Source organism: Nelusetta ayraudi, unplaced genomic scaffold (assembly GCF_046127955.1).
Source record: "Nelusetta ayraudi isolate G7.1 ecotype Tasmania unplaced genomic scaffold, CSIRO-AGI_Nayr_v1 ptg000084l, whole genome shotgun sequence".
Taxonomy (NCBI): Eukaryota; Metazoa; Chordata; class Actinopteri; order Tetraodontiformes; family Monacanthidae; genus Nelusetta; species Nelusetta ayraudi.
The window spans coordinates 734158-750782 of NW_027466134.1; the positions used below are offsets into that span (position 1 = coordinate 734158).

Sequence of the window (16625 nt, forward strand, 5' to 3'; positions counted from 1 at the left end):
ACGTGCGTATCTCCTTCAAGGGCAAAACTCGCAAGCGTTCACGACGCCATCTTCGTAGCATGTGACCGCTTTCTCTCTCTGGCGAAAACAGAAGCTGACAAATTCACAGTGGGTGCCGCTTGATGGATTGATCGTTTTTTTTCTCGAGCGCACACAAGGTGCGTGAAGCCGAATTTAATGTAGCGTGAGGAAATACGTACGCGGATCTTTAGCGCTTAAACGTAGTCGGGTCACGTTTTTCCCGGCTGAGATTGCGCTAGAGGGCAGAGCGGCTCTGCGCTTTGATCGTAACAAGGCAGCCGAGATAAACCCCTGATTTCCCCTGCCTTGATCAAATGAAACTGCGGTTACCACGAGAAGTGACCACCCACATTAAAATCAGTCCACGATGCCTCTGGAACGCGAGGGGCATTCGTTTTATTTTTATGCTAACGTGCTCTGCGCATTCATGCGTATGCATGAGGTGCGGTGGGAGCACGTAGTCGTCCCCGTGCTGTGCAGCGTGTGCAGGGTCGTCTTACCGCACTCCTTCATGGGCTCATCGGACCAGTCCTTGCAGTCTTTCACATTGTCACACACCTTGCTGCTGTCGATACACTCGCCGTTCTTGCAGCGGAACTTTCTCGGCCCGTCGCACTTTGTGACTGTGGGAGAGTGGAGGCACACAACGGAACAGAAGATCAGAGATCCACTTTGTAATCGCTGGGGGAAATTTCCGTTTTACTAGAATCACGCAATGATTGAAACAAACAAACAAAAACAAAAAAATCACACCAGATTTTCTTTAAAAACCTGTCGTATGATTTTTGAAAGAATGTACACATTTATAAAATAAAATAAAAATGACTGGACGTATCTGGGACCTTATTACAATTTATTTCTATGCATTCAGACACCGTCCCCTTAGCCTTTATACTTTTCTATTTTAAAACCTGCTCATAAATGAACATTACAGAATATCAGCAATGGCGAGGACTGTACTAGATAATAATGCAGGGCTAAATTAATATTAGATCCTCATACGATAAGAAGATAAAAAGATTAAAAGAACTAAATGAGATTTTACAGCATGTTTTAGCACTGAACTACAACCAAGAAGCATAGAAATGTGAAATTACAAATGTTTTTATTTTAGATATTAAAAGATGATTTGACATTAGAATCTTTGTGAAAAAAAAAGCCACATCTTTCATAAATAATCTGTTTATTATTGCTGATGTAGAACATGAATTCCATCATTGCCACACATGGACTGCGTGTACAGGAGGAAGCACAGAGGTACGGCACTGAGTTCTTTATGGAAACCGCCGTGGGAATAAAAATCTATTTCAGTTTCACAGCTGCACCTCAATACACGGACTTAAGATAAAGCTCAGCGCCGGCCGGCCTGACCTTGAGTATGAGGCACAAACTGGGGCTTGACTGAAAAATATCACTGAAACATGCTTGCAAATCCTGTCCACTACCTCGTTTCAGGGTGAATGTAAAGACAGCGTGGATATTCCGGTCTTGCATGGCCTCATGCCTACGATGCACTTTGATCATTTATTTCAAATTGACTGAAAAGACGGATATCTACGGATGACCAGTCGGCAACTTGTTTGGTGGAGTTTGCAAAGACAGAGAATTTGGCTAATAGCAAGACTTTTTTTTTCTGGTGGATAATTCAAATAAAATAAAAAAAAAATGGACCAGAAAGAAAAGAGTGTTTATCTCTTTAAAGATAGCCTTCTAATTTTATGATAATGTACACATCTGGGAAGAGACGGCATAGAAGGAGTAGGATCCATACTTCATAGTTGGCGTTGGACCAGCTGGCTGACACACTGCGCCCTTACCGTTGTTTTACTCTCAAAACAACATGAGGCGAGCTGCCTGAGGGTGTGTGAGTAACGCTGAGTCGTAAACACGACCATCTGAATGAAGCATCAAGAAGCTTCAGACACACTACCCCATACTTCCTGTATCTATGCAACCACCACCACCCCCCCCCCTCCCCCCCCCATCCTTCTGACATATGTAAAATTCATTTCTAAAATGCTGGAGGACATTTACTGCATTTCCATAAAATGTAAGCTTTTTAAAATTTGCTTTAAATTTGAAAAAAAAAAAAAAAAAAAAATCAACCCCGGTGCCGCATTCCCATAAAGCGATTTGATGCGGATTAATAGACCCCATCATTGTAAACAAACATCGCAAGCCCAGTGAGGATGTGTGGGCAGCATGGGGGTGAGAAGCTGCCGCTGCAGGAAAGCATTAAGCTTGAATGCTCACGATCCTTCACTGGATATTTCCCTACATGCGCTTTTGTTGCCCACCGAGGATCGACAGGAATACCTTCGAAAATCAACATTAGCCGATGGCGACAGTCTGCCTGACCCAGCTTCATTTATAGATTGGGAAGATTGGGTCAGTCGGAACACAATTTTGGATATTTGGATCTGATCCGAAAAAATAATAAAATCACCATAAGTGAACGAAGAAACTTTATTGTCCCTGATGGACTGACGCTCACCGTTGACACACCCCGCTTCGTCGCTGTAGTCTGGACAGTCGTGAACTTTGTTGCACTGTTTGGTGCCGTGGATGCAGGAGCCGTCACCACACTGGAACTCATCAGGCCGACATGTCAGCAGGGCTGAGGGGGGAGGACGAAAAAAAACCAGACACAAACGCACACAAAGTTACTCCAGGAAACACTTTGCTGAATTTACGCACTCGCCCTTCGCAGTGCAAAGTGCACACAGTCAGTGGGACCAACGGCATCAATAACACACGTGTTTCTCTCGTGTGTTCCAATCTGCCGGCAATCGCTCATACACAACTCTCACCTGCACAGGAACAGGCCCTGGTGGAAATAAAAGAGGAGGCAGGTGTTTTATTCAGTGTCCATGGGAAATCCCCCACACAGCGATCCATCGAGTGAGCTGGCCTCTGCGCAACAGCGCAGGGCAGGCTTATTTAACTCATTCGTCTTTTTAAGCGGCTGTTTAATTATTTATGTGTTGTGTTTTGGACCGGCCTGGGCCGGAGGAACGGAGGCGGACATGATCAATAGCCTCAAAGAACACAAAATGAAATAAATAAGTGAAGAAAATGCACGGCGCGGGGGCTGCGCGTCACCAAATATGGAGCAAATCGCGACGCAACAGGGCGGTTCATTCATCCACAGACACCGCGTCACTTAAAGGTCCAGTGTGTGAAATCTGGCTTGATTAATGATTTTTACGTTGGCAAAAGCTTAACATACACCCCATAATTGCATTAGTAAAAGTGTATACTCGGAGTACAATAAAAGTAATTTGGTTTTCCTACCCAGCAAACAGTTCTCGTATAATACACATAGAGCAAGAGTCTTGCTCCTAGTTAGTTGCCATCTTGCACTACACTATTTCTAAGGAAGCCTCGTGTGTCGCCTGACAGACAGACTCGTATTTCGGATGACTTCTCGAGTCTTCAAATAAACCAATGAAGGCCACCGTAGTTTCTCTGGCGAGGCCGGGAGAGGGAGGACGAGCTAATGAGCGCTGCAACCTAAAATCTGACCGCTAGATGGCAGAATTTTACACACTGTACCTTTAACGAACAACACAGTAAGTGCTAAAATCAGCACAAGTGCGGCGAAGACACTCCCGTGCCGTCACAAAATGTGCCGATTGGTTCAGCCAGACGATTTACATCGGAGCTCTTCTAATTATGATAAATCCCTCGCACGAGCAGAGGTAATAACGGACGGCGAAGTCGTCAGGTGCCCGAAGGGAGGGAGGCGACCGCGGGTCCAATTTGACCGCCAGTCAAACGCATTAACCCCCCTGTCTCGTCCTCCCTCGGCACCTTGTCTCAGCATGTCTGCTGAATAATGCGGGATTATTGAGACGGATGTTGCGAATGAGATGGGAGATAATATCCAAGGGACTGATAGCAGGAGGAGGAGGAGGAGCAGGAGGAGGAGGAGGGGAGAACAAACCGCACGTATGCGATGATTCTCACATTTCTAATTTACATTGAAATGTTGCACCTCCCCGAGTTGGGCCGGGCCTCATTTGCATCTGGCAGACATGGGAGAGACCATCCCACCTTCCTTGACGTGGGTCCCCCAGCGCATGCTTTTAGCAACACTGCTGACGTGCACGCAAACACACCTACACACACATGCGTGCACACAGACCCGAACGGTCCTGGGACGCGATGGCGCCCGTCTTGTGGTAACGTCTTAAGTAGTGAACATGGTGACTGAGACGTACCGCATGACTCTTTGTTTTGTCGAAGAGGGTTTGTGCTGAAGATGTTTGTTTATCCCGATGATAATAACATGACGCGGATTAGAAAATGTCACCTGAGCCTCCACAGACATCGAGATGAGAAGCTAATGGGCTGAATTTTTTTTTTTGAGGGACAAACCCTTTTAATGAATTGAAAACGAATATTTGAAAAAAGACAGTCCGCAATTTCAGGAACAACAAATCAAATTTAACACTGAATAAAAAGGTGTGAACAAAGCAAAAACAGTCGACCGCGTGGAGCTGCTGGCATATTTCTGTTACAAGGAGCTTCACAAAAACAAACAACAAAGCCTTATGAAGCACACTTGGCATTTTTTTTTAAAGCTCTGGCCTAAAAAGTCTGACTAACGTTTTCGAGTCCTGCTGTCATATGACGTCAAGTCCAAAAACACTTCTCGTCATGCACGATTGCATACGGTATGAAAAGCACTAAGGGCCTCAAGCTATCGTATGTCTGGAGTGGTGCGATTGCTTTTGTAACTCAGTATAATGACGGTTTTGGTGTGACGGCCTTGTTTAATCGAAATAATGCACATATAATGACAGTGACTTTCAGAGTGACTGTGTGTGTGTGTGTGTGTGTGTGTGTGTGTGTGTGTGTGTGTGTCGGTGCGGGTGCGAATGCTTTTGCAAAACATGTGTCTCTGCGCACACGAGTGAGTGTGTGTGTGTGTGTGTGTGTGTGTGTGTGTCTCTGTGTGTGTGACAGCACGGCGTTCTCATATCATGTATGTGTGAGCCTGCTGTCATCTCTCAAAGTGTTGCGTGGGCTTGTGAAGAGGAGACCAGATGGAGGAGGTCTCGTTTGGATGGACCCTCACCTCCCACACACACACACACACACACACACGCACACACACACACGCACGCGCGCGCACACACAAAAAGAGTGAGGCCAAACAAAACCTATTCTCTTCCTATCTTGACAGATTGTCGCATGGCAACCCGCTCTTGGATCATCAAGACCAAGTTAGCATTGATCTACTTCAATTGGTTTCGGAGGTGCAACACAATCTGTCGTGTTCCTTTTGTACCGCAACACGCGGCATGTCAGCCCTTGAAGCGCACGCCATCAGTCGCGAGCCGCGCAATTTCGCCACTGGTCGACGAGACGACGGCGCCTTTTTTTTTTTTTTTTTTTTCTCGTCGGTAACCGCATGTAACTGGAGATTTATCACTTTCTTGAAATTGAAATGTTTCCTACAATTTAATTCCGATGCAGCAGTCGGCTGGAGCCGCTGCGGAAAGGGAGAGATTGTGTGAAATACGCAGCATTGCTGTTGGGGGCGACTTTGGCCTCCTAAGTGATCACTGTAGCGCAGCTCACTCGAGGAGCCGCGTGCTCCCGAGCACGTCCTCATGTCCGCCGTTCAAAGACGATAAACGCATTCTAACGAGGCGTTTTAAGTCAACGCCACTGGCTTGAATTGTGTGAATTACACAAAAGGCTGGTTTCAAGCAATTGGAAACAGGCTTTGGAGGAAACAATGTTGGTCTGCTGCATTAGAAAAAAAAAAAAAAAAAAAAATCAGGCCTGCCAGGAGTTAGAAAAAAAACAAAAAAAAAACACTGGTGCAATTTATTCAGCCAATTTTCAGTGTCCTTGCTCTTGCAAAGGCAGCAGAACGATGTTGAAAAGTTCGATTGGATTCAACCGCACGGTTCTCAGCGCATTTCACCGGACCGCCCGCCACAAGACGAACAGGAAAAAAAAAACACCCATCGTTGACTTACGACAGTTGGCTTCGTCTGATTTGTCCTTGCAGTCGCCGTCTCCGTCGCACTTCCAGTTCATGTGGACGCACTCGCCGCTGCCGCACTGGAACTCCCCCACCGGGCACCGGGGTTTCTGCGGCTCCGTCCTCCGGCTGCAGCGCTCCATGGACTCATCCGACTTGTCCTTGCAGTCGGGGTCGCCGTCGCAGCTCCACAGGGCCGGGATGCACTCCGAGTCGTTGCAGCGGAACTCGTGCTGGCCGCAGGTGGGCGCCGAGCATTTCTCCTCGTCGCTGGCGTCCCCGCAGTCGTCGTCGCCGTCGCACACGAAGATCGGGGCCACGCACCTCCCGTTGCGGCACTGGAAATCTTTGGAGGGGCACGCCTTGGCATCTAGCGGGGCGGGGGAAGCATATCGATGAGATTGACGAGATCACTTTTATGGAATTTGCCAATATATAGCGGCAGCAGTTGTTCTTGTCCAGCACAAACAGCTATAGACAAATCCGGCGAGACTGACTGGAAGTGACTGGAAGTAAACAAGCTGCCATTTGTGGAGTGTTGCAGCTCCGCCTTCACTTGTGTCGTATTAAACTGCGGCAATAGTTAGGATTAAACTTTGGAAGTTGAAGGAATGCAAAATAAATACCGTAAGCCTTTACTGATAGAAGAATGAAGTTTGCTGCCATACAGTGAATGAATGAATGAATTATTATTTTTATTATTATTATTTTTTTTTTTACTGTGAAACGTTATAATATCTGTTGCTTAGGTTTGGGCAAAATAACTCTTTCACCATTGAAGCTATCATTAGCTTACAGAAAGGGGGGCATTTGGAAATTCAACACATTGGAACATTGTGAGCAATTATTTCTTTATGGCTTTGCTCATCAGCTAAACTTTACTTTAGGAAACGTTTGCTAGCAATGCTAGCTATCAGCTAAATAATATCAAATACAACGCTAAGGTTGATTGTGTACCTATTTCTCTACTTTTACCTCTCTTTCCAAAAACAATCGCTAAGCTCACTGACAGCCCCCCCCTTCACTGGCAAACTGGAGGCCACTGTCAAACATGATCCACCCAACTAGCCATAGCGCTGCTTGTGCTAAGTGTCACAGACGCTTATGAGACACCTCGAGCGCAAACACACCAGTAACGAACGGCGGCGCCACGAGATGGTGACACACACAAAGCGCTCGTCGGATTTGTTTTTATCCACCGCAGATATACTAAAAGGTTGCTGCCAAATTAGCTGTGAAGCTACATCAACCCGGGCGCTCGTTAACAGAATTAGAGAAAACGTGAGCAAGAGGTCAAATAGAGTTATCAAGCACATATTGAAGCTCCATGGGGGAACAGAAATATATGCAGCAATATGTCTTTTTCTTCCACTCCAGAGACCGAACTCAGTTGCCGTTGAAATTTAAACTTAATGAGTAGAAGGCGATTCCTGACTGTGCTCCTTAGCTCTTGAGGGTTTTTGGCTTCCGGTTAAAGACAGAGAAAGAGCCTAATCTCCAGGCGAGCAGTGTGCGTTGTAATGAGAAGCAGAAACCGTTGAGGATGAGAGGGGATAACGAGCCGAAGAATAAGACAAACAGATTGCACCTGACCACGCAGAATCAATAAAAACTCAACGGCAACCGCAGTATCTCCGCCCACCTCAATTCTCTCCATTATCACTTTGGCAATAATTTCTTTCTCTAGCCTGTCAGTCAACTCCCCATGCATGAGGGAAGTCCACCACATACTATGTTTGCTTGCTCCACTTTTCAGAAAGTGCATGTTGACGTCAAGTATACTGTAACGTCAAAGAGGGTTTACGCTAATTCCTTTTTAACTGCCTGTTACTGCTTCGCTGTAAACGAAGGGAATAACTATGCTGTTTTCTAGACTGTTATGTATATCGTTGTTCTATTTATTACTATTGAGGCGACTTGAGGGGTGATCTAAAAAATAATGTCATGCAGGGGACCTTTGTTGAACACATTTTCCATTAAGAGACACTAATGCACAGCACTGTCCCATGCTGAGCAGAAGCTGAGTCCAGTACCAGTGAACAGGTGTGCGATGTGTAAAGCAGAGGCACAGCTGCAGGTGCACGCCGCAGTGCCGAAAGCTTCCAGCAGTGGTCAGTGTGTTGCCCGTTCGAGAGTGCGTGCAACACAAATAATTGTCGAGCATTTGCATGTGTGTGCGCAGTCTTCCGCGTGTGCCTCCACTTACTTTGCAAACATCGAATCAACACTCAAGGGAGCTGGAGAATTAAAGCAATCACTTGCATGTAAATTACAGCCATTATGAGCGCATGTATATTAATATAGCTCGTGTCACATCCAAGCAATTACTCATCTAAACGCCAGCGCAGGGGAGAAACAAGTGAAATCCTGCTTTGGATGAAAACAGACAAGAAACTTGTCCTTTGATGTAGCGCTGCTCTCTGGGCAACTGATGTAACCGCCTCACTCTTTTACCTACCCACACAGTGCGCCAACGGGACTCATTATGATAATGGGCTATTGGAATCCCTGCAAGCTATTACTGCTAGCATGCTAATCATCCCGCACTCAGATCCAAGTAATTTAATTAATGAGAGCGCATAAACAACATCAACAGCACGCAGCAGTGGAAGCCCAGGCGGGTCATAAAGTGTTTCTGCAAACAAACACTTGTGCAAAGTTGAGAGAATTCTATTGCTTCCTGAGCGAACAGTCAGGATTTCTCTCACTAAAAATAAAAAAAGGCATATTTTATATCACCACTGCTCTGATTTTGGACCAGTTGGAACATTTGGAGTGTACTGCACTAAGCAATTTATCATTTTTGTGTGAGTGTTTATATTTAGGATCTACTTATGAAGGCCGGGGTCTGGCAGAGAGAGGTGTGATCATAGAATTGGGAGGACAGTTGGCCAGAAGAGTGTCAAGACATCGTGGCTACAATGAAAGATCTAAGAAGGGAAATGTATTTATTTTTTTTTACTAATTTTAACTATGCCACAACCTGCTAGGAAGGTCCCATGACAACAGACACAATGCTGCAGGTCAGAGATGGGAATGAAGTGACGCACGCTCAGAAAATACCTTGATTGGAACCAATGACTTGCAAAATCAAGCAAAATCTAAATTAGCCAAGAAAGTTAAATAAGACAAAAAAAAAAAAAAAAAAAAAAAAAAAAATGCACTCAAGTCCAAAAATGAAAAAGCTTCAGACAACAAGAGGGTTAAAAAGGCAAATTGAGGTTTCCGAGCCGAACTCCCGATTGTTAATTGAACACATCCATCCCAGGGATAATTCCACCAATTACAATTTTAAAGAGGTAATCAGTAACGTCGAGCTGATTCCATCTCGACGCCGACCTCCCCCACCTCGCCAAAAGATTGTGTTTGGCTCGGGGTCGAAGCGTTCCATCCGTCTCACCCCAAAAACCCTCCCAAGGACGGCTAATAGATGGAGCTCGGCGATAGGCCACCGCTCGTTGACCTTGACCTGGAGGACAGTTGAACTCCTGTCCAACACAGACTCAGGATCACACACACACACACACAGACACACACAGGGACGGGGGGACTATACGTCTGACTGTGACGTGCCCGGAGATACACACCGAGGCTCGAATGCTGATACACTTGCCGCCACGCGCACTTCACTCCAACCTTTATTTGTGAATCACCGGGTTCAGCGTTTCTGGAGCGTGCAATCCAATCAGACTGCAGTCTAACATGTCAGCCACTGAGCCGTAGGGTGGGAGCACGCACCAGTGTGCACACTGCAAAAGCTGAAAAAACATTAGTATGTCAGGTGTGCTGGCAAAAAAAAACAAAAACAAAAAAAACCCCATCATATATCAGCTTCTCTGTTTTAAAAGTAAATACGTACACGAATAAATCCAAACACTGTCAAGTGGTGTATTGACAAGGAAAAGGACATTGTACAAACACTGCAGACACACCTACGTGCGCTCAATGGGCCGTACGTGATTCCAGCAACAGGTTCAGCCCCCCCCCCCACGCAACATCGATTCAAACGTCTCAGATTTTACACGAGAGCATCGATAAGGAAACAAATCCTTGTCGAGCCCGGGCTGCCCTGCGCAGCCAGATAGACGGGCGTTATTGAAAACAAATTGACATCCATATTCATGACCGACGAGGGGGTCGGGGGGGTCCAGAAAGGGAAAACCTCACAAGGAGGAACCAGAGCTGATGGCACGGAAACCACCGATGTGCATTTTCATCAGTAGGCTTGCAGGATCACTTCCCAGTGCCATGAAACAATTCCACATCCATCATTCACCCACAGGCAGGCATCCGTTAGTGGTGGGGCTGATATCCACAAACAGTCATTTTGATTTGTAAAAAAAAAAAAAAAAAAAAAATCAAATCAGGGCTTGATGGAGAACAGGGTAATGGGTTCAATACTTTCAGTCTCTCTTTTGAGCCTTGTTTACAGACATGGCCATGAAAATAAAATGAGTATTTTTTTCAGTAAAACTGCTGTTTCAAGAAAAAAAACCCAACAACCTTAAACTAGAGAAGAGAGTCTGCTGTCTTGTCAAACCCTCGTGTGAGTGGTCAAAGAAAGCAGCAGTCGAAAAGACACGTTATGCTGAGGATATCCAGGGAGTGGTTGCTTGGTGGAGGGAAATGCTTTCGGGGGTCAGAGGTCAGAATGGACAGACAGAAAGGCAGCAGGGTCTGCAGAATAGCGTCTCAGTACACACACAACACAGCTGTCCTTGGATCAGCGCGTGTGAGCATGCACACATGCACGCCACCGGCCACTTAGTTAGGCAGCCCACACTGGTTGCGGGTGAGTGTATTGGTCTTTTACGAACAGAAACACACCGCAATACACTGAGATACTCTTAAATCAAAGTACTGCGTTCTCTATTTCCTGGGAACAGGGTCAACACTAACTTGTGCAGTTTTCCATTTGACTTCTCGAGAGTCCTCCTGCTTTGAGACTACGTAAGCTGAGAACAGTGTTGTTGCATGACCTGCCACTACCGCTCCCCGCTGAAGGCCTGTAAGCGAATGAAGCAGGGGTCCGCCTCGCCAAAACAAAGGCAAAATGTCAAGCGCTCGCTGGAATGCGTGCTTTCATTTCAGATAAGGTGAACTAAATGCCACTGTCTCAGGTAAAAGTTTAAAGATGAGCCACATCACCGGAGCAACGAGCTCACAACACGTTTTCCACCAAACCTGTGCCAATTCCTATTGGCTTCCTGCGACTCCTTCAACTCCCACCAACTGAAGGCAGCGTTGCTTCCTTTTTAAGACTTAAAAAAAAAAAAAAAATCACGGCTGACCCACTTCACATTGTGCCTCTGCACAATAACCAAAGCAGGAACAACCCGTCAAAACGAGCCACCGAGTGGACAGCTGCTCGACACATAACCACCAGGCCGTAAAGTCCAAATCAAAGCAAATAAGGGTTCTCGATTAGCGTGTCTATTAAATCCAAAAATTCAACATGACACTCCAGTACTGACGTTTCGTTTTTTTTATTTTTTTTTTTTACCATAATTAGTTAATGTAGCATTTGCAATGCATCAGGCACAATTACCCTTGATATCACCAAAAGAGCAAACCGTCAGACGGAAAGCGCCACAGGGCTGGCGTCTAAAAAAAGACAGCTGTGTGTTGCAGGTCTAGAGATGGAGGGCTCCCGTTTAGGACCAAACACTCAGGGACTGTGTGGGAGAAAGAGGGGGAGGACAGAGAGGGAGGAGAGCCTATTTTAGAATAAACTTTTAATGCAGCGCATTGCACAGAAGGGCCAGAGGGGGGGGGGGGGGTTCGAGTGTGTGTTTGAGCGTGAGTCCGTCTGTGTGTAAAAAGGCAGGCGGACAGCTTGACGTTCCTCTCCGGGGCTCACACAAAGCAGTTATTAGTGTTTTAGCTACATTAAAGGAGGTTATCAGCAACATGGAGACAACACACACACACACACACACACACACACACACACACACACACATGGCAGACAAGGGGCCCTGAGCCTCTGTCTCTTTGAAATGAATGCAACATTAAAGTGACCCTCTTCTCCTTCTGGTGCAGACACAAAGTGGGGAAAGATGAAACTCTGAATCTGACGACCAGAAACTTCACAAGAACATCACTTTCCAACAGACCCGGCCAAATGGGGTTTACCAAGCTCTCAGAGACCAAATGGCAAAGTGCTAGTCAACATGTCAGTCACTTTTATCCTTTTAAAGAAAAATATTAGAGAAATTAAAAAAAGCAATGCCAGCGTTGGACTTTCTAGAAAGCTCTGGGTTTGGTTTTAAAGGGGCGGCTTAGTTAGTAGTTGGTAATTGTAGTTTGTCTGCTTGGGAAATACACTTCTTTTCAGAAGGTGTGGTTGAAGAAAAAGGAGCCCTAACAACGGTCTTGGTCCACTTCAAGCGAATCAATTGTAGGGAAGTGGGTGAAAACTCAGGGCATTTGTGGATAAATGAAGCCTAGACAAATGTGTGCGTTGTTAATTGTCATGATTTACCCAATAGATGAGCAAAGGTTTCTAATTTCTTGTTTTTTTTTTTGTCATGTCCCCTTCAGTAACGATGCAGTGCCACCACTGACAAAATGAGTTTCAGAATGTTTGCTTCGTTTGACATTATGTTGTTTTGTTCTATCATGTTGCAAGGTTGCAACAGTAATAAAGCAATAATCACTGATTCTTGCAGCCGACTTCCATTCATTCTCCTCGCTAGCACCGCAGAGGACACATTTTCTTGTTAGCTGAAAAAAAAACAAACAAAAAAAAAAAACAGTTTTGAGCTGGACTAAACAGTTCACGTGCAGAATGGAGCATGTGGGCTGTGGGTGACTGCACTATAAGAAATGTCACTTGGGGAAAAAAAAATGAATGCAATACATCAAAAGTCAATGGCATGGTCAACAACCTTTTCTAAACTTAAATTGTCACCACAAAATGCAATGCGTAATTTATGAGGGACACACACACACACACACACACACACACACACACACACACACACACACACACACACACACACACACACACACACACACACACACACACACACACACACGCACACCTCAGATAAATAAATAGGAGCAACTTGACAGCTTGATCACCATGTCATCTCCCAGCAGCCATCATGTTCACTGCCTGCCAGCAATTACAACAGACTGGACGCCTCCGTGTGCAGATGACAGATGTACTGCATGTCCCTACATTACATGTGTGCGCGTGCGTGCGCATTGATTGATGTGCATTTTCAAAGCCACGGGGTAAATTTTATATGTATTTCAATACCAGCCGTTGAATGTGAGAGAGTGAAATGTGGCTTCCTTGTGGCTGCACCCGCACTTTTAAATCAACAGCCTTCACCACCTCTCAAAGTACACACCATACACATATACACACACATATTCCACGTCTGTCAGAAAAAATAATTGCATCTCACATCATGATTGTTAAGTACCAAATCTATGAATATATTAAAAACAGGTCATTGTGATAAAGAGTGATGACTGCATCTCCATAATAAATATGCAATCCTGTACTCTGACTGTGGGTGCTCTATGATAATGACATAATTATCAGTCTAGATGACCTCATCAGAATAGAGTATCTTTTGGGTCATGTTTTTTTTTTTATTATTGTATTTACAGCTCATGCAGTGCTGGGACAGAGTCCATTCTGTCTACAGGCTGAACAAGCAGCTTTATTGTCATTCAAATCCAACCAACTGTTCACCGCAAATCCACTGATTTGATGCAAGTATTGCTAAAAATGGTAATAATGTAAAATAAATGCCGAGAAGGTGCATTTTATTTTATTTTATGATGGAACCAAAATGGGTTATTATGGAGTCAAAATAAAGTTTCCAAACCACAATGACAATCTGTGAATAAATGAGCAAGTAGCCTGAAATGACTGTCACTCTCTTTCAGTCAATAAACATATCAATTAAAAACATCTAAACCAGTTATGGAACCAAGATTTCTTGAACGACACGAATTCTGTTTATTACTCGAAGTACTTTAACACAACGGGAGACTTGAGAATAAAAACCCAAACAAAGAAAAATGGGATTTGTAAAAAAAAAAAAAAAAAAAAAATGACACAGGCTCAAACTCTAAATAGTGAGTTTATTCAATTGCACACTGGATTACATCCACAAAAATAGTAGCCATTTCTGTCTAATGAGCTGAGATAAACCGCAGTAAAGCAACAAGCAGCTTTAAGCGACTTACGGAACACAATGTCACCATTGTGTATATGGCGTCGTGTCTTTCTAGAAATAATAGTAAACAGGAGGTCTGCGTTTGCTTGCCTGTGCCCACCAGTTGAGTTGCAATATAACTTGAATATTAATTTACCGAAAATAGAAACCAATAAACACGCTTCGATGCAGCTGCTGCTTCAGGCCTTTGACGGATATCTTGACATGGTGTGAACGCACCATGTGAAAATCCAAAATATGATTCATTCAGGATCTCCTGAGTTCGTCTGAGGTCGATGACCTCGACAAAAACCAAAGACCTGATGCGCTTTGCTCTCTGGTTTTGTCCCCTGAGATTAGAGCAGAGTCGTACTTCAACCCTCCTTCCTCTCTCTGGACGTGGTTGCACTTGCACATACGTCTGGCCGACAAAATGTTAGCACCCGAGAGAAATCAACGCAACCCCCCCCCCCCCCCCCCCCGAAGGCTATTGTTGCAGTGAAATGGTCTGGCCGGACTTTGAAGCCACTCCAAAGGCTGCCTGCCTGCCTGCCTGCCTGCCTGCCTGCCTGCCTGCCTGCGTGTCAGGACTGCAGCATTACACTGCACCTACGCGCACAGCAAGTGCGGTTCAAAGGAGAAGACATGAAGAAGACTGACGGGAGGAAGTGCTCTGACGAGAGGCCCATTCATGGGACTCGTTCATCCGCTTTGATCCCAGAACACAGAACGGCAGTGATACATCCTGCGGCCAGCGGCGGGCCGCACTGAGGCTAAACCGTGCACGTGAAGACGAACGTGCACACCTGTCCGGGTGTAAACAACACACAACTCAAGTGGGTTTACTGAGGACTTTATCTTTGTGCAACAGGCAAAGCCGACAGTGTGAGTTGGGCACAGGTATTAATAATTACACACACACACACACACACACACACACACACACACACACTCCTCCGCCTCTCCTTCCCCTACTGTAAAACGCCAACTAAGGTTTCCCGCGAGGGCATCGATCGAACGCCACCACGGCTGTGAAGTAACGCGGCTGCACTGATGTGAAAAGAGCAACAGGTCCCGCCGGGCCGGCAGCAGCCCCTCACGCTGCCGTCTGTCTCCACGTTTACACGTGTCCCACATTACCGCCTTGCCAACACGGTGATGAAAGTGTCAGCGGAGTGAAGAGGGACATCCTTGAGAGATGAGAGCCGGCTGCTTCCTCACACACTCTTGAGTTCTATCCCCGGGACATCCACACAAATCAGATGCACGAGGAGCGCGTGACGTGAAAGTGCAAAGCATTAGGAATTTTGTCATTTTCAGACGGTGGAAGTTACAAAGAGATGTTGATATTTTGTTTTTGTTTTTTTTCCCACCGTGCTTCACAGAGCATCACCTGACCTGTTGTTGGGTGACGTGTGCTTATCAACTGGAGGACAGAATCCCAGCTGCGCCCCCTTCGTCCCAGCTGATGGTGTCGCCATAGAAACCTTGACGTTAGTCATGAGAGGAAATCTTGACAGAAGCACAAGAAAAAAAAAACAAAACTTTTGACAGGGTGCAGTAGGTAAAAAAAAAAGGACTGTTTTCAGCTTTTACTAAAGATCAGAACTGGGCCCATTTGAGGTATTTTAGGGAAAAGTGGCTTTGCGATCTTTGGAATTATACATAATGTACTGGCACGTGCACGTTGGATTTCAACTTTACATTTTAACAGGACAAACGCTTCAGCACATGTGCAGCGTATGTGCGAGAACAGCTGCAGACATGCCATCCATTGTGACCCGTATCTCCGGGTTTTGTCACCTTGCCATTCCAAGCGGCAAACGTGCTAATATGAGAGAAGCGGATGAGACAAAGGATGTGAGAGGAGGAAAAAAAACAGTCTGGACATTATTCGTCCCTTGATTGTCGTGACAAACACGGCGCTTTTCCGAGTTTTTCTTCCCTCACAGTCAGACAATTTAATTAATTCAGCCTCCTAATTCCATCGGCGACGCATACCTTACCCCGCCTCCAACCCCCCCCCGGGGTCGTTTAATAGGCGATCATCGTGCACGGAGGGGTTGGGGGGAGGGAAGGGGGCGAGTCTGCTAATCCCACTGCAGCCGGCTCTCCTGCATTCTTGCGTTGCTCTCATAAGGCTTGTGGTTATGTAAACTCGTCTGCTGATTAACCTTAAGCAGGTCGGATTGTTCTGGAAGCAGCCGAGTCAGCAGCTCAGCAGTCTAACATGCTGCCAATCGAAAGCGTGGCGCAGGGAGAAAGGAAGGAACGCTGCCCAATTATGCAAGAGGAAAACAAAACAACAAAAACGTTTGAGGGGGAAAAAAAAAAAGAAGCAAAATTAGCATTCGGCAAAAAGTAAAGAAATAAATAAAGGCCATCCGTCATGTGAGAGCCCCACCCACACCTCCCAGTACTCC

The 16625-nt window shown here is 45.6% G+C and overlaps 1 protein-coding gene across 6 annotated transcripts in view; it reads right to left on the bottom strand.

The window, feature by feature from the left end:
• lrp8 (low density lipoprotein receptor-related protein 8, apolipoprotein e receptor) overlaps window positions 1–16625 on the bottom strand; it is a 139801-nt gene that overhangs the window by 32977 nt on the left and 90199 nt on the right. For all 6 annotated transcript variants that reach the window (XM_076045431.1, XM_076045429.1, XM_076045430.1 and 3 more), the window contains exons 5-7: window positions 6018–6392; window positions 2516–2638; window positions 522–644 (exon numbers count right to left, since the gene is read on the bottom strand). In XM_076045431.1, the coding sequence (XP_075901546.1) occupies window positions 522–644; window positions 2516–2638; window positions 6018–6392 (621 nt within the window). The remainder of the gene's footprint in view (window positions 1–521; window positions 645–2515; window positions 2639–6017; window positions 6393–16625) is intronic.